This window comes from Aotus nancymaae, unplaced genomic scaffold, assembly GCF_030222135.1.
Source record: "Aotus nancymaae isolate 86718 unplaced genomic scaffold, 86718_ANA_hifiasm-v0.15.2.pri h1tg000106l, whole genome shotgun sequence".
Lineage (NCBI taxonomy): Eukaryota > Metazoa > Chordata > Mammalia > Primates > Aotidae > Aotus > Aotus nancymaae.
Window position 1 is genome coordinate 3,791,313 of NW_026988521.1, and position 23,176 is coordinate 3,814,488.

At 48.3% G+C, this 23,176-nt stretch overlaps 1 protein-coding gene and 1 pseudogene across 2 annotated transcripts in view; one reads left to right on the top strand and one right to left on the bottom strand.

Annotated features, from left to right (window-relative positions):
* The first annotated feature begins 5,442 nt into the window (after positions 1–5,442).
* On the top strand, positions 5,443–6,913 carry LOC135268111 (CLK4-associating serine/arginine rich protein-like; annotated as a pseudogene).
* A 4,354-nt stretch (positions 6,914–11,267) lies between these two features.
* Positions 11,268–23,176, bottom strand: part of NADSYN1 (NAD synthetase 1) — a 58,093-nt gene continuing 46,184 nt past the window's right edge. Inside the window, exons 23-24 of one of the 2 annotated variants that reach the window (XR_010340210.1) lie at positions 14,151–14,269; positions 11,268–13,693 (exon numbers count right to left, since the gene is read on the bottom strand). Coding sequence is in view for 1 of the 2 variants with exons in the window: in XM_064370264.1 (XP_064226334.1) it covers positions 14,246–14,269 (24 nt within the window). In the remaining variant the exon portion in view is untranslated. Of the gene's footprint in view, positions 14,270–23,176 lie in introns of both variants that reach the window. The other variant, XM_064370264.1, reaches the window with a different exon arrangement.

Consider the following 23,176-nt stretch of genomic DNA (forward strand, 5'->3'; position numbering starts at 1 on the left):
TACCCAGAGGGGAAGCTGGTGTGAGAGACATGGAGGTCACAGGCGAGAAAGAGAACCCCCAGCTGAACCTGGCAGTGCCCAGTGCTCAAGGCCTGGAGGAGGAGAATTCAGCAATGGAGACTGAGGTGGAGCGGCTGGTGGCACAGAAAGGAAGCCAGGGCTCTGCACTGGGTGAGTCCATCTCTACATAGACACACACACACAGAGAGAGAGAGAGAGAGAGAGAATACATACATACATACATGGATACATACACATATAGATAGATAGACAGATAGTTAGATATAGAGGTACATAGATAGATAGGTAGCTAACTAAATACATATATACATACATAGACGGATATATAGATACATAGATACATACATACATAGATGGATACAGAGATACATAGATGATAGATAGATAGATAATTATGAAGAATTGGGCCATGCAATTACGGAGGCTGAGCAGCTCCTCAGTCTTCTGTCTGTTAGCTGATGGTGTCCCCTGCTTGCTTCAGGATCAAGTCTGGCTCCTGGATTACTCTGACCAGAGATTCATGCTAAGATGCTCCCTCGGTGAGCACTCCACACCCAGGCAGCTTCTATAGGCTCCATACAGGGTCTCCGTATGCTCATTATCCAAGATTCCTGGGGGGAAAACACCAGGTCTTGAAAATACTCACTAGCTGCTGTGGTGCATGCGTGTAGTACCAGCTACTGGAGAGACGGAGGCAGGAGGATCCCTTGAGCCCACGAGTTTGAGATTAGTCTGGGCAACACAGTGAGACTGTATCTCTATAAAAGAAGGAGGAGGAGGAGGAGGAGGAGGGGGAGGAGGACGAGGAGGAAAAAAATAATCACAAGCAAACAGGCTGACCATGTCTTTATTTATTTATTTGTTTGTTTGTTTATTTATTTGAGTCAGGGTCTCATTCTGTCACCCAGGCTGGAGTGTAGTGGCACAATCATAACTTACTGCAGCCCCAACTCCCAGGCTCAAGAGATCCTTCCACCTCACCCTCTCCATTAGCTGGGACTGCAGGTGTGCACCACCATACCCAGCTGACTTTTCTTATTTTTCTGCAGAGAAGGGGTCCTGCTATGTCACCCAGGCTGGTCTTGAACTCCTGAGCTAAACAGTTCCTTCTTCCTTGGCCTCCTAAAGTGCTGGGATTCCAGGAGTGAAGCACCATGCCCAGCGCAAGCTGACCGCTTCTAAAAGTGTTCTCCACTCAAGCAGCTCATTCACTTAACAATATAACTTATTCCCACACACTCTCTCCAAATCCCTTCCATGTCTTTGCAGAACCAGCTCTCTTAAAGAAATACTCCCCAGTCATATTTACAATGCAAATTTTAAGTAAAATTGCAATGTTTCAAAAAACCAAAAATGTAGGATTCTGTGATGTCGCTGAAAGTGACCTTGGAGGACATCTGCTGGGGGCCAGGCAAGACCATCGCAGTGGAGATCAGGCAGTTCACCCTGAAAGAGAAGCCGGCCAAGGAGACAAGACAGGGGCTTCCCAAGCGGAAGAGCTGACCTCAGAGAAGGATGAAAAGGAGCTCAGTTGTTTTTGCAAAGTGACTCCCTTCAGCGTCATTCTATAACGGCCAACTGTGGAATGAAGGATGTTGCATCAGGCAATCCTACGATTTTATCGAAAAATTATCCATAAAATAGCCAAGACTTGATTTTCTCTTTGTTGGATGCATGTGGAGTTACAGCTGTGTCCTAAATCTTGCTAGCAACCATGTGACATCTGTGCACTTTTAAGGAAGGTTTTCTTCTTTTGCATCCTCTTCTCTTCCCCACACCACAAGCACAGACAGCCTGGGTTCCATTGGCCTATTTCCAGTGGATGGCCAGCAGCAGGCCTCTCTCTGGTGCCCGTTACTGTGACAGTGAGACCGTCTTTTATCTGCAGGTCACTGGGTCCTGCCTGGAACAAAGACCTTCATCTCTTCCCTTGGAGAAACCTCTGAATCACACAGCAAGACACGAATTTACCCACAGAAGCCACAGGCCAAGCAAAGAGAAAGCCAGTGAGCCACACGGGGAGAAGCTTCTGGCGTCCTCTTCTGGACCCACGGACCCCACAGCAGCCCCTCCCACCCCAGTGGCCAGGCCGGATGCAGCCACCAACTCCCTGCCTGTGGTGTGGTCCACCCTCATGAAACCCCATCAAAGTGTCCCCTTAAAGAGGGAGGGTTCCTTTCACTTGAGCTGTAATTGTCTTTTGCTGCTCAAAGGCCTTCTAAGTATTATCATTTACCAGGCGAAACTGAGAACTCCAGCTCCCCAGGTTTTCCCAGGCTTTCTAGACCTTTCCTTCTGGCTGGCACACCAGCCGGTTCTTTCGAGCTCACCCCGTTCTTGTAATGCTTTGGTAAATGTGGCCACAACGACCCACGCAGGAGTGGCATTCTGTGTTCTCAACTCTTCCCCCAGGGATACAGGATCTGGGACAGTCTTAGCAAATACATAATAACTACCTTTCACACGGCTGATAACTTTCCTTTCACCCACCCCCGACCAATAAACCAAGGCCACAAAGCTGTGCTTCTGTTCGTAGGTTTCTGGGTCAACCAGGAGAGACCAATTATGCTGCCCAAACAGGCCACCACCCCACGTGTCAGTGACTTCCCACGACGCAGCTCACTTCTTGTTCACACCGCAGGCCACTGCACGTCAGCTGGTGACTCTGCTCTGGGCTTCGTCACTCTGAGGCTCAGTCGGGAGCAGCAGCCACGGCCTGGAACGTCAGAGGTCGTGGTGGGAGAAGAAGCAGAGAATGCAGAAAACTGCGGCAGGTGCTTCCAACATCTTCCCCCTGCCTCAGGGAAGTCACACGGCCACAGCTGACTCAGAGGGGGCTCGTGGAGGGGCCACTCCGCCACCTGCCACCCGACCTGCTCCCAGAGGAGAGGAGAACCAGGGTGCCTAGAAGTCTCCTAGTCACCACCCCGTTCTGTGCTGCGTGGAAGCACTGCCAGGCGCGTAGATAGGTTTTTGGCTAAAAGAGCCTAAGCTTTCCTTTTTCACTCCAACGTATGTATTTAACGTATAAATTTTCCTTTACACACTGATTTGGCTGGATGCAATACATTTGATAAACCCATTATTTCATTGGGGTCACAAAATGGTGAGTTTCTAGTTCTATGATTTCTTTATTTATAAACTGGAATACTTCCTCTAATTTTTTGGTGACCATACGATAGAGTTTGTATATCAGAGATTGAATAAGTGCCTGATTCTTTTCCTTTATTCACTCATGTTCAAAACAATGAACTGATTCCTAGAATCCTCTAAGGGCAGCTAAGTTTTACATTTTGCAGAGTGTCTGTATTATTATTTGTGTATGATTCCTCCCTCGTTTAAACGTATTTGATGTGCATCAGTTCATTTATGAAATTAGGTCAGATTGTCCCACGTCTGTCTACTGGGAGTTTCTCCAGGTTTGCCTCTTTAGCTTTTTTATTATTTTGAGACAGAGTTTTGCTCTTGCTGCTCAGGCTGGAGTGCGATGGTGCCATCTCGGCGCGATGCAACCTCTGCCTCCCAGGGTCAAGCGATTCTCCTGCCTCAGCCTCCCAAGTAGCTGAGCTCAAACTCCTGACCTCAGGTGATCCACCCGCCTCGGCCTCCCACAGCGCTGGGATTGCAGGTGTGAGCCACCTGTGGGGGCCAGGAGGGTCTCCAACTCCTGCCCTCACGAGTGCCCAGCCGACTCTTTAGTTCTTTGGATGTGACTGCATTAGTCTCAGTTATCATCTCTGCTCTCTGGGATAAGAAGATGTTCTAGATTTATCTTGTTCACTTCCAGCCCATTTCACCAGGGAGGCCAGGTTCCGTGTAGATACAATAAATATCACTTGAAGACAACGGCCTTGGTGCTAGGAGTGCTCACTGCTACAGGATGGCTCATTATTTCTAAGTCTTCCAATGGAGGAGGAAACGATTTTTATTTGGATAAAATAAATCATGATTTCCTAATGATGTGTCTAGTTCAAATTCAGGATGACAAGGTTTTTGCTTAACCTCATCACTTCCACACCAAAAATTCTAGTTTTGATACCAACCTAATTACGTATTAGCTTTTTCCATCCAACAGTCACAGCAGGATAAGCACGCCACACCACCGGCACCGCCGTGACTACTAGAAACAGCTTAGCATTTTCATTTTTGTGTTCTCTCTATGCTTAGGACATATCCCACCAATGAATTGCTGTGTTTCCAAATAACTTGAAGTAATTCAACTCTAATAATATTGCCTCTCTTTTTGAGACAGAGTTTTGCTCTGTTGCCCAAGGTGGAGTGCAGTGGTTTAATCCTGGCTCACTGCAACCTCCACCTCCCAGGCTCACACCTTTCTCATGCCTCAGCTTCCAAAGTAGCTGGGATTACAGGCACATGACACCACACTCGGCTAATTTTTATATTTTTAGCAGCAACAGGGTTTCATCATGTTGGCCAGGTGGGTCTCAAACTCCTAACCTCAAATGATCTGCCTGCCTCGGCCTCCCAAAGTGGTGGAATTACAGGCGTGAGCCACCGCACCCGGCCATTATTGCCTTTTAAGAATCTTGAAAGAATGTCATTGGGTCGGGGTGGTGACAGGGGAGACTTCAGAAGGGCATTCCCCAAGGCACTGAGTTTGGAAAACAGCCATTGTGCTTTCTCTTTCTTGACAATTTCCCATGCAGATTGGAACAAACAAGCGAAGGGCTCTGGGTGGAGATGTGCGAGTGGAGCCTTGTTCCTCAGACCAGCGGGCCTGTGAGAGTTTCTTGCAGCAAGAGGCTGGGTGCACAGTCCTCAAACAAGAATCACAGCGGCTCTGTCTTCATGCTCAGGGGCTCTGGCCATATTGACTAAGACTTAGGGATTTCCCCCGATGGCAGTTGGAAAAAAGCAATCACAGTGAGAAGAGTTTAGAAAGATGTCTATTTATAGAGGTAGCAGGGCTGTTTAATAACAAAGACGATCAGAGTAAGTTGGTAACGAAAGCTTCCCAAAGGAAGATGGCAGGGCCGGGGACCAGGGAACAGAGGCAGGTCTGAACTCCCCGGACTTTTCAGCTGCCTCTTCTGCTTCTGTGGCCCCAGCCCGAGGAGCAGTCCTATGTGTCAGATCAACAGCTGGAAACCCCCAGGAAGAGAGGAGTTCTGAGAAAAAAGACGAGAGGCAGGGAGACAGCCAGTCTCGTGCTAGCACCTCCCAGCAACAGGACTGTCAGACCCATGCACTCCGAAATACGACAAGAACAAGGGAACAACAGCCACAGCCGTAGCAACGACGCGGAACAGCAGAGAAATCAGGAAGACACGCGTTTCAGTTTGTCCGCGTGAGACTTTTATTAGCTTGCAACATTCCGTTGAAGAGAAAGCAGAGTGTGGGACATGCAAAGCCACCCAAGGAAGCCTCTTAAACACCCACCTTGTTCCACGTGGAACGCGCATGCCCAGCTGCTCCTGGCTGGAAAAGACACGAGTGCAAGCGGGTTCAGGAGCTCAGGCCTCTGAACAGACGAGCAAAGCCGAGGCTAGTGGGTGAGGGTGACTCAGCCGCAGTGCAGTTGACTTGGGAAGAGAATTGGTTAGGAGAGACGAAGGAAGTTAACTAGGGTGGACTCTCCTTAGGAAAAGGAGATAGGGCTTCATTCTGCAACGGGGAATGGATCCTGAGCAGTGGTTTGGGGCTCAATGATGAAGGACAGGTCACAGCTTTGGAAGACGGGATTAGCATGACTCACATGAGGCTAGAGTCCAGAGCCTCAGATCTTGCACTGGCAGCACATGGGGACACAGCAGCTGGACTGGGAGCAGCAGGGCTTGCAGCAGCTGGACTGGCAGCAGGATGACCCACAGTCTGAGGAGCACCAGCTGGGCTTACAGCAGCTGGACTGGCAGCAGGATGACCCACAGCCTGAGGAGCAGCAGCTGGGCTTACAGCAGCTGGACTGGCAGCAGGATGACCCACAGCCTGAGGAGCAGCAGCTGGGCTTACAGCAGCTGGACTGGCAGCAGGATGACCCACAGCCTGAGGAACAGCAGGGCTTGCAGCAGCTGGACTGGCAGCAGGATGACCCACAGCCTGAGGAGCAGCAGCTGGGCTTACAGCAGCTGGACTGGCAGCAGGATGACCCACAGACTGAGGAGCAGCAGCTGGGCTTACAGCAGCTGGACTGGCAGCAGGATGACCCACAGCCTGAGGAACAGCAGGGCTTGCAGCAGCTGGACTGGCAGCAGGATGACCCACAGCCTGAGGAGCAGCAGCTGGGCTTAGAGCAGCTGGACTGGCAGCAGGATGACCCACAGCCTGAGGAGCAGCAGCTGGGCTTACAGCAGCTGGACTGGCAGCAGGATGACCCACAGCCTGAGGAGCAGCAGCTGGGCTTGCAGCAGCTGGACTGGCAGCAGGATGACCCACAGCCTGAGGAGCAGCAGCAGGGCTTAGAGCAGCTGGACTGGCAGCAGCCACATGAGCCACAGCCTCCTTTGGAGCCTCCACAGGAGCCACAGCCCCCCTTGGAGCCCCTACAGGAGCCACAGCCCCCCTTAGAGCCCCCACAGGAGCCACAGCTGGAGCAGGAACAGGCTGGCACACAGCAGCACACGGGCTTGCAGCAGCAGATGGGCACACAGCAGCTGGAGCCACAGCCCCCACAGCCGGAGCCACCGCCCCCACAGCCGGAGCCACAGCCTCCGGAGCAGCCACAGCAGCCCATGTTTCTGGTGGGTTGAGGGTGGAGCAGGTGGAGGAGCAGGTGAGAAGGAGGGGCAGGTGTGGAGCCCCCTGAGCCCGGGCTCTCTATATACCTGTCCAGAGTCAGGCAGGACACGGGGCCCTTCCTTGTGACTGTTTTCACTATTTTTCCAGAGCTCTGTTTTTTTCCTCTTTGCTAGTGACTTCCTTCTGGCTCAGATGAGCGTCTACTTTCTTTATGTGCTAAATTTGTCTTTTTCCCTATTTGTTTTGGCCCCTATAATTAAACCCTCAGCTGCAGGCTGTGGGTGCTTCCCACAGAGCCCCAGGGTGCTGGTCACCTGCTCTCTGCTGACCACATGTGACCAATGAATGGCAGCCTCTGCCCAAGCACCCTCGTGTTCCTGCGTTGACTCCCCCTGATAATATTAACTTTACATGTTGAGATTTCAAAATACATCCATGGTCGTAATACCTTACTCACGCCATTCTCAGCTTTCTGGGTGCATTCAACCACTCTTTGCATTGCCCTAAAGAAACGCTTGAGACTGGATGACGTATAAAGGATAGAGGTTTGATTGGCTCATGGTTCTGCAGGCCCCACAGGCACAGCACCCGCCTCTGCTCTGCTTCTGGGGAGGCCCTCAGCAAGCTTTTCCTCATGGCAGAAGGCGAAGCAGGAGCAGACTTGCCACATGGTGAGCGCGGGAGCAAGGGGGGAGGGGCCACACACTTGTGAACAACCAGATCTGAGTGAACCCACTCATCACCGAGGGGACGGCGCTGAGCCATTCATAGGGATCCACCCCCATGATCCAAATACCTCCCCGCAGCCCCTCCTTCAACACTGGGGATTATATTCCAGCAAGAGATTTGGAGGGGACCTCCCGGCTATATCATGATACCCGTGACCCCTAAAGTCTCATGTCCTTACATTGCAAAATACAATCATCTCTTCCAAACAGTACTCCCAATGTCTTGACTCATTCCAACATCAAGTCCAAAGTCCCAAGTCCACGTTCCTTCCACCTATGAACCTGTGAAAGTGAAAACGCATTATTTCCTTTCAAGATACAATGAGGGTAGAGACATTGGGTGAACATTCCCATTCCAAAAGGGAGAAATCCACCAAAAGGAAGGGGCTGCAGACCCCATGCATGTCTGAAATCCAGCAGGGCAGCCATTAAATCTCAAAGCTCAAAATAATCTCCTTGGACTCCCTGTCCCACATCCAGGGTGCACTGGTGTGAGGGGTGGGCGCCTAAGGCCTTGGGCAGCTCCAGCTCTGTGGCTTTGCAGGGTTCACCCCCCACAGCTGCTGCTGTGGGTTGGAGTTGAGTGCCCGTAGCTTCTCCATGCTCAGGATGCAAGCTGCCAGTGGCTCTACCATTCTAGGGCCTGGAGGGAGGTATCTTCCTTCTTACAGCTCAATTAAGCAGTGCCCCCGGGGGGACTCTGTCCGGCCTCCTACCCCAGATTTCCCCTCTACACTGCCCTAGTAGGTATTCTGTGTGAGGGCTCTGCCCCTGCAGCAGGATTTTTCCTGAGTGCCCGGGCATTCTCATAAATCTTCTGCAATCTAGGTAGAGGATGCTAAGCCTCTTTCACTCTTGCACTCTGCACACCTACAGGCTTAACAACAATTGGGAACCACCAAGGCTTATGGCTTGCACTCTCTCAAGCCAGAGCTGTATTTAGGGTCTTCTGAGCTGAGGCTGCAGCGGGAGCAGCCTGTGTGGGAGGTACAGTGCTCCGAGGCTGTGCAGGGTGGTAGGGACCTGGGCAGAGCCCCCGAAGCCATGCAGTCTTCTTAGGCCTCTAGTTCAGTGATGAGAGGCACTGTCCCAAGCACCTTTGAAATGCATTTGCAGTCTTTTCCCACTGTGTTGACTATCAGCACTTGGGTTTCTGTTCTGTTTTGTTTTGTTTTGCTTGAGTCATGCTTATATCTCTAACAGGTGGTTGCTCTCTAGCCTGCTTGGGTTCCTCTCCTGATAATGCTTTTTCATTCTCTGCCACATGGCCATGCTGCAAACTTTCCAAACTTATATACTTTGATTCCCTTTTAAATATACATTCCAATTTTAATTCATTTATGTGTTCTTGCATATGAAAATAGGATGTTAGATTCAGTCTGGCCATAGATTGAATTTTTTGCTGCTTAGAAATTTCTTCCACCAGATAACCTAAGTCACCACTCCTTAGTAGCAATTTTCAGATCCCCCAGGACATGAAACACAATACAGTCAAGCTCTTTTGCAGGGCATTACACAGGTGACCTTTGTTTTAGTTTTCAATAAGTTCCTCATTTCCATCTGAGATCTCATGAGGCTGGACTTCATTGCCCTTACCACTGTAATTATTTTGGACACAACCATGTAACCAGGAGAGGGCACCTTCTAGAGAAGAGAGTGTTTGTTCTGAGCGGCATGCACCTGATTCTCAGAGAGGGGTCTGGAAAAGTCTAGTGATGGGGAGCAACCACTGCATGGAGGCAGAATCGCCCACAGGAATGCCTCCAAAGGAGAGCCTCTTGATTCTTTTCAGTCTATGAAGGAGGAAATGTCGTGATAATCTTTGTTGGAAGTTATTTCCCTTTACCTGGCGGCATTTTCATAAATCAGTTAAACTCTCTTTCCCTCGCTCACCTTTGAAGGCTTGGATAAAGGTTTCTCATTGCATTTTCCACCTCTGCCCTTGCTCATGGCCATCAACTGTCGGAACCTAAGCTTTTCCTGGCCCCATGGGACCTAATCGGGGTAGGAGCCCACTGCTGATAACCTGCCTCCAGATAACTGTCAGATGTGACAAGAGTGCCCAGGACGGGGGATGTTTTCCTGGTCAGTGACAAGATGGCCTTTGTCCTTCTAGTGCATTTGATCCACACCTTTCACCATTGTGCCCAGAGCTCCTGCTTCCTTCCCGAGGGAGGCTCCTCAGGGACAGCACATCCCTCCCAGGAGCCAGGCTGCAGTCACCTCCACTGTGAGGCTGAAGACGAAGGTGCCACAGAGCTCAGAGGCTGCTTTCTAGAGAGGTTTCATTTGTAGAAAACTGAGTCTTGGTATGTGGATCGGTCTGAATGGCACTTTGAATTTATTTTGTCCCCCAGTATGTGTAAGTCCAGTGTTTGTAAGATAATGTGCGCCTTGTGTGGTGGTGGCCTACATTCCAGAGTTCGTATTGTTTTCCATGAGGATTCCCAGCGTTGCTCCTGAGTGCTTTAGGCGCAATGCTCTAAAATATGAAGGTGAATCTTGCTAGCGTTTACTTGGTACTGTGTTTTTAACTGACCTAAATTCTCGCAGTTTCAATCATAATTCCAGGAAGACTATGTTATGCAAATCTTTCTGGACTTTGAAAATCTGACATGCCAGATATGGGTGAGGGGGAGGGAGGCAGCAAATCACACTGCCATGAATGCACCTATGCAACAACCTTGCATGTTTTTCACATGTACCCCAAAACCTAAAATGCAATTAAAAAAAAAAAAAAAAAAGAAAATCTGACATGAAGTGCTCCGTTTCAGCAGTAGTTGACATTGATTTTCAAAAGTTAATGTTTCTAGAAACTTGGGCTAAACAACAATCTGTGATTATTTCTGCTGGAATATGACCTAGGCGTTCTCATTACAGCAGCTGTCCACTCTCAGCTTTGTGTGTAGACAAACATATCTTTATGTAATATTTTCATCTATAACTTTGAGGCTTTTTTCTTATATTTTTCTCATTTTTCCACACAGTGTGGGCATATTTTTGGATATATTTCAAAGAGTGTAATACAGATTTCTAAATATTTAAAAGAAGACCCTGGCTTCCTGGGCAGTGTTCGTATTTTCTTATCTCCATTTGAAATTGAATCATAATTTCTAGGTAAAGTTCTATAATTATTTAAAAATATTCGCAATGTTTTTTCAGGTACTTTAATAGTTTGTGTCTCATTTCCTTCCTACTGTTTAAGTGATGTACAATCCTGTGTATTAAGTAGCCTCTTTGTAAAGAATAGTTTGCTGACTTTTACATATGGATACAGCAGTTAAAGCATCACCACATTCCAGATTCAAGATCGTAAACACATTCCTCCCTCTTCAAAGTCTCCTCCTGCTTTTGAATCCATCTGTCCTTCTCCCTCCATCCTACTGTCCTGCCCCTGCACTGCCATTTCATGGCGTGGAGTCGTACAGGAGAGGTGTTCTTGCTGTGCTGAATTCCGTAAAGTCAGCAGGATCATGTTCACGTTGATCCATATTGTTTTAAATATTTTTGTTTTATTGCTGAGTAACATTCCTCTGTATGGACATATATATGGCAGTGCGTCTGTCCTCTCCCTCGGAAAGAGCTATAAGGCTTGTTTTTCCCATTTGGTCTTCGTCCTGGGAATGAAAACCCAGAAAGCAGCACCTCTGCGAGCTTTCCCTGTGTGTACTTGCATTTTGCAACACCGAGACCAACTGACAGAAAAAACATCCAACTGATGTTGCGTGTGAAATTGTTCAAACACATAGAACATAAATAATAATTATTCTGGGACTCTTGTTTAAAGGGAGAAAATTACTGACATGACCCAAGTAATTTTGTCAATGACCATCAACATTTAATTGTAAAAATGTTTCTAAATACAGCATCGATTTGTTAACATTTTAAGGAACATGACAGCACATATGGACCCATCTTTCCATCCCTCTGTCCATCCATCAGCCCATCTTATTTTAGATGTATTTCCAACTGAATTGGAGACATCAATGTACTTTCTGCTGAATGATTTAGCAAAGTTAACATTAACTAGAATTCAATATTTCTTCAGAAAAATTTCTTCTCAAGACAAATGACATAGAACGAACTATACAAATCTTAAGTGTAACGTTGCTCACTCTGAGGAGTACACACACAGGCATATCCCAACCCCCTTTCAAGATCTACAATGTTATGTCACCCCAGAAAGTGAAAGCCCCCTCTTCCCAGCCAATCCCTTCCTCATCAGAGGCTGATTTTGCTTCTTTGGAAATGACGTCTATAGATGCATGCCATGCCCTGGGTTCTCTTTTGTGTCTGTCTGATTCTGCTCAACACAGCGTTTCTGAAATCCTTCCCATTGTTGCGCGGATCTCTAACTCAGTCCTTTCCATTTCGGACTCTTCATATGCTGAGTCCAACCTGTTGATACCTGTCTCTGTTTAATTCACCATCTTGAAAGAAACACTTAAAATTAAGGTATTTTCAAGAACATACAGTTCAATCCTGAGGAATCTATGTAGCAATGTTCTCAGAAGCCGTCTCAACTTACTTGGGGGAAGTCTTTGTCTTCATTCACATAAGAGTCTAATGGAATTAATATCAAGAATCTTGGATATTCATGCCATTTTCATGATCCCCACTTTGGTATTTTTAAGCACTAAAATTTGATGGTTATTTCTGAATGAAGTCATCGCTTTATTGTAGTTTTTTGACTTATGCTGATCTTTTATTTTTGAGATGGAGTCTTGCTCTGTCTGTCACCAGGCTGGAGTATAGTGGTGTGATCTCAGCTCACTGCAACCTCCGATTCCCTGGTTCAAGTGATTCTCCTGCCTCAACCTCCTAAGTAGCTGGGGCTACAGGCATGCAGCACCACACCCAGCTAATTTGTGTATTTTTAGTAGAGATGGGGTTTCACCATGTTGGCCAGGATGGTCTTGACCTCCTGACCTCATGATTCATCCACCTTGGTCTCCCAAAGTGCTGGGATTACAGGCATGAGCCACCGCGCCTGGTGACTTATGCTGATCTTTAAATGGCAGAGATTCACGTAATCTAAGAAGTGTGGTTCACAGGGATTCTTTTATCATGTGACACATGATAAAGACTTCCAATGTTATATGTCAGTTTAAAAAGTAAGTAAGAAACTTAAAAATGATAATTCCTTTATAACTAGCTTGTCCAACCCACAGGTGACAGGCCACATGCAGCCCAGGACAGCTTTGAATGTGGCCCAACACAAATTTGTAAACTTTCTCAAAACATTATGACATTCATGGCAATTTTTTTTAGCTCATCAGCTATTTTTAGTGTTAGTATATTTTATGTGTGGCTCAAGACAATTCTCCTTTTAATACAGCCTAGAGAGAAGCCAGAAGTTGGACATCCCTGCGTTAGACCAAGAAAAAAGACACCCCACATTCACAATGCTTAAAAACACTGCCAGCCGTGCAGGAACCATGAGACTGTTAACTTCTAATCCTGCTCGAAGCAGTGGGCTCCCTGCTGGTAGCTGGGGGCTGTGGTTCCCTCTTGGAGGAGGTTGAGGGTTTCTAAGGATGATTCCTTGGGACTGGAATACGGTAAATGTCATTGAGCCTGCTGTTACTCCAGCTGTTTTATTCCGGGTCATCGATGTGCCGCCTGGAAGTCTGCACCCCGGGCCTGGCTTTTCTGAAATTCCCTGGATGCTTATTATAACTGCCGTTTCCCTGGGAATTTCTTCAGTTGCCGCTTTGCTGTGGATAACTGGCCTCGGTGCGAGTACACTAACTTCCTGTGGAGGTACACTTGGAACCATAAGTCAGAAGAAAGTATTTACAACAATTCACGGTTCTCAACTTTCCTGTGAATATTGGGTTTTATTTAAAAATCAGGGAAATGATTTACTACCCTAAGAATAATGAAACTATCTACCATCTACAGCATGGAAATTAAGTAGGCTGATGATTGTTTAATAGGATGTCAACAGAGCTTTTGGTGAAAAATGCGTTTTTTACCTTTGTGCTGTTTTATCAGAAATGAAGAAAAGGTGAACGCTGGAGTCGTTTTCACTCTGCCTATCACAGGACACTTCTATCTTTTCCCACAGCGCCCTCTCCTGGCCTGGCCTCTGCTCTGCAGGTTCTGGGTGACTTTTCTGTCTGGCCCTTTTCAAAGTAAAATCTTCCCAAGAACTTCAGCCTTCTCCATTCCCAGCTGGCCATCTTTCTGGCATCGCCAGAAGCTGTGCATGCTTAGGGGCCGAGGACTGAAGGGCTTCCAGTGTTCTGTTAGCGGAAATAACACGAGGAGATGCCACTGAGCTCCACTGCTGGAGGGCTCATGGCCCAGGGAACCCTGACTGATCCAGTTTACTCCAAATATTGTGGGGTCCCCTTTCCAAAACATGTAGGGTTTTGTTTCGTGCTGTGATTTTTTCTCTTGTCCTGTAAGGTAGGTGATTAACATTTAGAATATCTGCTGTAATCCCAGAAGTGAAAAAAAGTCAAAACTCATTCATCCAACATTAGTATGTGCTGTGTGCCATTTTGAATACTCTTCGACAGAGTTGATTCCATAACTCATCAGCGTCCCATCTCTGTTGGTAACTGTGTTGTGCAAAATCGCTCCCATCCCCACCCGGTGGCGCCCTAGATCTAATATTCTAGGTGTAAGAGCTTCCACGTTTGTAATAGAAAATGTGCCCTGGCTGTGAGGTAGTGAAGAGTGAGCATCACTCATTACCTACAAGGACAGTTCCCAATGAAGACCTTCAGCGATGCTCAGTGAAGCTGGTTCCCGTTGGCCTCTGTGGTTTCGAAAGCTGCTGAGTCCTCTGATCACACATGATGGGACTTGCACACCTGCAATTAAACACATTTTTTAACCTCAGTTGTTTAGAATTCCCACCTCATTTTTCATGGAAAAAGTTATTATTTTTTATGTCATAGTGCACTTAAAAGTTGGTATTCCCTGGAAGTTAAAAGAAACATGATAGCTGTGCAAACTAACATCTGGACATAGGATTGCTCTGTCAGAAACCCTCTCCCAGTTCCCCTGCAGATCTTCAGGAATCCACACTCCCCCAGAGATCTCTGCTCCCACAGGTGGCACCTCCAGAGTGGACAAGACCCTTTGTCAAGAAGGGAAGCAGAGCGGGGCTGAGAGGGTCCTGCAGCAGAGCTGGAACCGACGTCCACTCTGCCTCCTGCAAGCTGTGTGACCCTGGGTGAACATTCTCCTTCCTTTGGGAGCCTCCATTTTCTTAGATTTGGAGCAGGGAAGTCACACTAACCTTACAGAGTTCTGAGACTCAGAGACAGAACATGAAAAGCCTGGAGAACATTCTCTTAAGAATAGCTGCGAGAGAGATCCAAGATGGCTGATCACTAGCAGCTCGGGCACGTAGCTCCCAGTGAAAGTGCAGAGAAAGAGAGGACGCCACACTTTCAGACGAATATTTGTTGCTCACGGACCAAGAGATTCCCAGTGGAGGAGCCCCACGGGTCACCAGAGTGACTCATGTGGCCAGCACAGCGGTTTTGCTGGTGCCTTAGAGGGGCAGTTCTTGGTGCAGAGTCTGGAGATTCCCGGGCAGAAAAGCACCATCAATCTTAACACCACTGTTTTGGCGGGCGCAGTGGATTGCTCAGATTTCGGCACTGGGAATAAACAAGTTGGACGTCCGCTCAGAGACCTAGTTAGAAAGTCAGTAATTACAAAGACAACAGAGGGATAAATATGTAATGAAGGGAAGAAAACAGCCTAAAAAGGCAGAGAATACTCAAAATCAGAGTGCCTCTCTCTCTACAGGGGATTGCAATTCCTCATCAGTAACGGAACAAGGCTTAATGGAGAACGAGTGTGTTCCAATAACAGAAGCAGGTTTCAAAATGTGGGTGATAAGAAACTTCTATGAATTAAAAGAACTTGTTCTAACCCAATGCAAAGAAACTAAGAACCTTGAAAAAGGGTTTGACAAAATGCTAACGAGAATGGACAATTTAGAGAGGAATATAAGTGAATTGATGGAGCTGAAAAACACAACACGAGAACTTCACGAAGCATGCACAAGTTTAAACAGTCGAATTGATCAAGCAGAAGAAAGGATATCAGAAGTTGAGGACCAGCTCAGTGAAATGAAATGAGAAGACAAGATTGGAGAAAAAAGGATAAAAAGGAATGAGCAAAGCCTCCAGGAAATATGGGACTATGTGAAAAGACCTAATTTACGTTTGATAGGCGTACCTGAATGTGACGAAGAGAATGAATCCAAGTTGGAAAATACTCTTCAGGATATCATTCAGGAAAACTTTCCCAACCTAGCAAGGCAGGGTAATATTCAACTCCAGGTAATACAGAGAACACCACAAAGATATTCTTCAAGAAGAACAACCCCAAAGCACATAATTGCCAGATTTATTAGGGTTGAAATGAAGGAGAAAATATTAGCAGCCAGAGAGAAAGGTCAGGTTACCCATAAAGGGAAACCTATCAGACTTACAGCAGATCTCTCAGCAGAAACCCTACAAGCCAGAAAAGAGTGGGGACCAATATTTAACATCCTTAAAGAAAAGAACTTTCAACCCAGAATTTCCTATCCAGCCAAACAAAGCTTTATGAGCGAAGGAAAAATTAAATCTTTTGCGAACAAACAAGTACTTAGAGACTTCACCACCACCAGGCCTGCTTTACAAGAGCTTCTGAAAGAAGCATTATACATATAAAGGAACAACCAATATCAGCCTTTCCAAAAATACATCAAAAAGCAAAGAACATTAATACAATGAAAAATTTACATCAACTAATGGGCAAAACAGCCAGCTAGCATCAAACGCCAGTATTAAACTTATATATACTGCAATTGGATAAAAAGCCAAAACCCATCGGTATGCTGCATCCAGACCCATCTTACATGCAACAATACACAAAGACTCAGAGAGAAGGAGGAAGATTTACCAACCAGAGAGTATAAATAAACAAATAAACAAAAAGCAGGAGATGCAATTCTCGCCTCTGATAATGTAGACTTTAAAGCAACAAAGATCAAAAGAGGCAAAGAAGGATATTACATAATGGCAAAAGGATCAATGTAACAAGAAGAGCTAACGATTCTATAGATCAATGAGACAGAAAATTAACAAGGACATCCAGGACTTGAACTCAGACCTGGAACAAGTAAAGTTAATAAACATTTATAGAACTCTCCACTTCAAATACACAAAACATACATTACCACCTCATACCTATTCCAAAAGTGACTACATAATTGGAAGTAAATCACTCCTCAGTAATCGCATAGCATTTCATAGGTTTAAATGAAATATTGGTTGACTGCTTGTTTGTTATTTTCTTCTCTTATTCCTTCCTGTCTACATCATTAAGTATAATTATTGGTATAAAAGAGGTTTTCAGTACCCATTACTAAACTGCATTCTAGCCTGGGCAAGAAAGCAATACTCCCATTCTCTCTCTCTCTCTTTCTCTTCCTTTTTCCTCCTCTTCTTCATTCTTTTTTTTCTTTCTTTCTTTAAAAAAAAAAACAAACAAACAAACAAAATAAAATAAAATAAAGTGGTAGGCCAGCTGCAGTGGCTCATGTGTCTAATCCTAGCACCTTGGGAGGCTGAAGGGGGAGGACTCTTTGAGCTCAGGAGTTCAAGACCAGTCTAGGCAACATAGGGAGACTCCATCTCTACAAAAAATAAAAAATTAGCCAGGCATGGTGGCACACACCTGTGGTCCCAGCTACATGGGAGGTTGAGGTGGGAGCATCACTTGAGCCTGGGATGTTGAGGCTGTGGTGAGCTATGATTGTGCCACTGCAGCCCAGCCTAGACAACAGAAAAAAAAAAAAAAGAAAAAAAAAAAAAAGAATAGCTGTGACTCATGTGTGAGCAATAGGCTTTCCGTTCCTCTCTTTCTCTCTGGATCTGATGCAAGAAAAATGCTCTGGTGATGGTGGTGAGGGAGGACTGAGGATCAACGTAGACACCCCTGGGTCAGAAACATGCTTCTTTATTACTGCGTAGTGCCTCTGTCTTCCCTGGGACAGGCCCCCAGCCTGCCTACATTTGCAGACAGACACAGTGGCATGTGGGGACAACAGTTTGTCCCCATGACTTGTCTTCACTCCCCTGCTGTCAGCAGGACTCAGTGGAAGGGAGGCTTTATGGCACTGATGCCGCCATTTAGAAACTTGAAGACGGGCAAGGGGCAAGGGGCAAGGGGCAAGGGGCAAGGACCATCACCTGTGGCATTGGGTGCAGCCTGTGTGGGTGTTGGTGTTTTCTCTCTCGTATTAGAAGATCGTAAAACATTTCCTCCTCTGCCTCACAGGTCAACATGGCTGAACAGGAGCCTCGTCCTCTGTCGGAATGGCCTTACTTGCCCTACCTCATGGCTTGCCCTTCCAGACCATTGATGGGCTGCCGGCCACCTCCTCCAACTTCCTGTCCTCTGGGACCTCAACCACCCTCTGCAGCTGAAAGTTTTCTGGAACCTCTGATAGCTCCTCCACTGGAACATCCTCTGGAACCTGAAACGCCTTCTCCAGCTGAAGGTTTACTGAGACCTCAGACATCTCATCCACACGCGTTTCCTAAGAGACCTCAGCAGCGTCCTCCAGTGGAGTGTCCCCTGGAACTTCAGCCACCTCCTGCACTTGAGTGTTCTCTGCGACCTCAGCCACCTCCTGTAGTGGAATGTCCACTGGGACCTCAGCCACCTCCTCCATGTGAGTGCACTCTAGGAGCTCAACCACCTCGTGCACTCAGAGGTAGTCTGGAACCTCAACAGCTTTCTCCACCTGAGAATTTTCTGGGACCTCAAACACCAACTCCACCCAAGTATCTTCTGGAACCTCAAGCACCTCGTCCAACTGAAGATTCGCTGGCACCCCCGATAGCTTCGTTCGTTGTTGGAGTGTTTTCTGGGACCTCAAGCACCGACTCCAGTGGATTGCTTGGTGGGAATTCGGACATATCTATTCACGTGTCCTCCAGAACCTCTATATCCTACTCCAGGTGAAGATTTTTTGGAACCTGAGTCACAGCCTCCACTCGAGTTTCCTCTGGGACCCCAACCACCTTCTCCAGCAGAAGGTTATCTGGAACCTCAATCACCTCCTGCACTCGAGTGTCCCCTGGAACTTCAAGCACCTCCTGTAGTGGACTGTCTCCTGGGACATCATCCATCTCCTGCACTCAAGTGTCCCCTGGAACCTCAACCACCTGTACTAGAGGGTCCACTGAGACCTCAACCACTGCCTCCATTCGAGTGTCTTCTGGAAGCTGAACCACCTCCTGAAGCTGTCTCTTTTCTGGGACCTCATCCACCTCCAGCAGCTGTCTGTCACATGGCTTATCACCCTCCTGCAGCTGTTTGTCCCCTGGGACCTCATCTACCTGCTGCAGGTGTCTGTCCTATGGGACCTCATCTACCACCAGCAGGCGTCTGTCCTCCGGGACCTCATCCACCTCCCGCAGGCGCCTGTCCTCCGGGACCTCATCCACCTCCCGCAGGCGTCTGTCCTCCGGGACCTCATCCACCTCCCGCAGGCGTCTGTCCTCCGGGACCTCATCCACCTCCCGCAGGCGTCTGTCCTCTGGGACCTCATCCACCTCCCGCAGGCGTCTGTCCTCCGGGACCTCATCCACCTCCCACAGGCGCCTGTCCTCCGGGTCCTCATCCACCTCCTGCACGTATCTACCCTGCAACACTTCATCAACCTACTGCAGCTGTGTGTCCCCTGGGACCTCATCTACCTGCTGCAGGTGTCTGTCCTCTGGGACTTCAGCAATTTTCTTTTGCTGTGTGGCCTGTGGGACCCCAGCGTACTCCTTCACTTAGCAGCCTGTGGAGCCTCGGCCACCTCCTCTACCTGGGTGGGCTCTGGCCCCTCAACTACCACCGTCACATGAGTCTCCTCTGGTCCTTCCATACTCTCCACTCGTGGCCTTTGGGACTTCAGCCACCTTCTCCAGCTGGGTATCCTCTGTCCTCAGAGTCCCTCACCTCAGTGTCCTCTGGGACCTCAGCCACCTCCACATGCACCACTTGGTATGTTTTTCTGAACAGTATGAATTGACTTGTGAAATGAGTTTATCTTTCCTTTTTTTTTGAGTTAATTGAAATGTCACAGATGGCACTGCAGGCTTCGCAGTACAGTGGTAACACTGGCTGAGGACATGGTCACTTTTCTCAAGTTTCCAAGGGTACACAGTCGGTTGCATTATTTCTTCATCATGACCTTGGCAGAGGTATCTCTTCTATCTCTTGTAGATGAGGAAATAGTATTTCATTATGTTGCTCAGGCTGGTCTCAAACTCCTGGACTCATGGCATCTGCCCACTTTGCCCTCCCTTAAAGTGCTGAGATTACAGGCATGAGCCACCATGCCCAGCCAGAGATTGTTTATGGAAGCCGGAAATAGCAGTTTTGCAGATGTGTATGGCACCTGGGCCACATGACCAGCTCTGTGAGGGTTGAGACTGTCCCTGACTTGCAGGGTGTCCTGTTTCTATAGCAAAGAGATCCCCACTGAGGGGCACAGAGCTTCTGACCACCCCTAATGGAAGCACAGGGGGAGGGACCCCACATGCAGGAGGAGGAGACGGCATCTCGGGGGAATAAATAGGAGGCTGTGGAAGAGAAGGATGAAGCAGGGAGGTGTCACATGGGGGTTTGCTGAACTCAGGTGGAGCTGGAAGGCCGCTCCTGTCCAGGCAAGCAGCATGAGCAGGAGCATGGGGGCTGCGTGAGGGCCGCACAGAGCCGCCGTGGGAGAGCTCACACGGCACAGTGTGCTTAGGGAATTATCCCCCCAGCGCTTCCCTGATGCTCTACCCTCTTAAGTCCGTTCTCTGTAGGAAAGATGAATCTTTCCCCGAATGTGCGAAGGCTCTGGATCAGGCTGACTGAATGCTTAGAGGTCTGGGAAATTGAACTTGGTTCTGTCAGGGGGCCCTGTCTCCCCGAGTTTTTAGGGGCCAAGGAGACTAACAGTGAGGAAGGGTCGGGTTCAGTGGAGCTGTGGCCTCGGCCTTCAGAATGAGGCCACCTCCGGTGAGGAAATCAAGGCCCATCCTGAGCTGCTCTGGCATCATCTCATCCCCAGCACCCTCCCCTTCCCACTGGTAACTCCCAGCTTTGCATCTCCCAAGCTTGGCAAGCAAACTCCTCCCCCTTCCCTGTGTCCCTGCTGCCTGAGCCAGACACCACCTCTCAGTGAGACTCAGAGCCCCAGATTCCTAATAAATATGCCAGGAATGAAGTGGTTATGAGGTCATTCTGAGGACTAAGAGACCAAGCCTATGAAGAAAGCATCTTGCAAAGTAGCTGGCAGGTGTTAGACCCTCACTCCTCTTGCTGGTTCAGTGAAAATATTCCCACTCAGAAGACCAGCAAAAGATACTCCCTGAAGTTCATTAAATAAACGTTAGGGTGTAACAGCTCAGGCCTGGGATTTCCAATTTCTGTTCCAAAAGATAAGGGAAAACACCTGCCTCCAAGATTAAAATTCAGGTCCTTACGAGATGAAGAAATTAGACGAATGCATACAAAGTCAACCTCTGAGATCTCCATCTGCGATCTGCAGTTAGGTGTTTTCCACGGCATACAGACACAGATGCAGCCACTCACAGAAGCATTCAGCAGGGGCATGGATATTTCACAGCAGACAAAATGAATATTGGGCAAAAAAAAAGATCACATGGAAATAAAACAAAATCTTTATAGGACAATTTTGAAGCGGGAAGACTCTCCTGAGCTGTCCTATCTTGGAAAAATGTCCAACATGTTTTATGCTCCATGCCTGGTGCTGCCTCCTCTCCCTGTCATTTCCATCATGTCTCCCTTAATAAACATCCAGTCCCATCCGTCTGGGCGTCTGCTTCCTGGAGGACCGGCTCACACCCCAGGGTGGACCTGGGTGACTCCTCATCCACTGTTCAAACCCAGGCAGATAGTGCCTTGCTGGCCACAGAAGCAGGGTTAGCCTGTGGCTGGTGTTGACTGAGAGGGGCCTCCTGGGGTGGGGGGACATCCGTGTCAAGCCACGGGTGGAGGTTGTGCTTATTCATTCTAGAAATAGTCACCGTGAGCCCAGCGGCTGCCAGCGGTGCCTTGCAAGCAGAGAGACAGGAAGAGATCCCCGGGAGGTGGCCAACTTCTCATGATGGGGAACAGAAGGGGGCCCAGCTGCGGAGCCAGCCAGGAGTCCCGCAGAGGCTCAGGGTTTGTCACGGCCCTTTCCCCACTGAGCTGGCTGCCCCCAGGAGCACCAACTCCAGGAGGCTCTGAGGGGAGCTGAGCTGGGAGCAGACATTTCTCAATCAGTGCTCTAACCTCCACTGTCTTGCTGTCATTTTTGAATTACAGCACCTGCACACCTGTGGCCCACACCTGTGCTGCCCCCAGGCCAAGGTAGAGTGCACTAGCTGGTGCCAAAAGCCTCCTGCCCTGGCTCCATGCTTCAATGCCACCAATGGCTGCGAGCATTGCCACCAATTTCCACCTCACTCAGCTACAACCTGGCCAAAACCCTCCAGCCCTGCAGTTGCCCAAGGGTCCTGTAGAGGATGGTTACAACTGCTCTCCCCAGGATGGAGTTCCTAAGCTTCATGAACACGGAACTGGCTGCTGAGACAAGCAGAAGGACCCCAGTGTCCTTGACTGCATGACAAAGAGATTGGAGGCCAACAGTGACAGGCAGCTAGATTTCCAAGAATTTCTTAATTCAAGATTGGCAGGCTGGCTGTGGCTTGCCATGACTCCCTCCTCAGGCTGTCCCTCCCTAGAAGCGGACCTGAGGGCCCCTTGGGCTCGGCCTCCACACTCACCCCTTTCCTTCCAGCTTCCTGTCATCATCTCCTCACAGCCACACGTCCCCTGTGCCCAGCACACCCACCTCCTCAGGCAGGCCCCACCTTTTATTACTGGGTAGTAATAAAACAATGTCACTTTTTTCAAATATGAAAAAAAGCGCTTTTTACTGTGAAAAAATGGAAGTGTGTAAGTCTAGGCAGAGCAGCACACTGATCCCCACGTGGGCATCACCCCGCCGTCCCAATCATCAATTCAGGGCTAATCTGCTTCCTCGATACCCCCACCCACTCCTTTCACCCCTCTATTTCTTCAAAGCAACTCCTAGGTATAATGTGATTTAATTTCTCCTGATTTCAGCTAAGCAGCAAGGACTCCTGGAAAACGCACCATTATCACACCTAAAAAGTCTCAAAATGGCCTAATAAACGTCACCAACTCTCTGACCAGTGGTCAATGAGGCCTCTCCAGTAAAAACAGTTTTTCCCTGGAGCTTCTGATGCGCAGCCCGGCTCCAGACTCACGGCCACGGAGTGATGGGGAAGAAGGCACAGCTACATAATTGGGCCCAGATATTTTTAAAATCCTTTTTGTCCCGTTATCTAAATGGATGTGGAGAAGGCCAAAATAATGAGGTAAACAATGACAAGCTGATTTCTAGAACCACTGGAACTAATGGGCTGGAATCCTGGGGGAAGGTGGGCCCTGCACCAGGGTCCCAACGGGAAATACACGGTGCATTCAACAGGTGGAGGCTACTGGGGGGGGATTATAAGCTGGTAGAGAAGGTCAAGTGGGCACACAATTGTGACCGCCCCAGGGCTACCAACAGTGAAGCCAGTGCAGCCCTGGCCCCTGGAGGGCTGGTGGGGGGTGAGCCATGATTAGCACCTGGAATGAGTGGGCTGTCGGCAGGAGCCAGGACTTTGGCACAGGAACAGTCACGG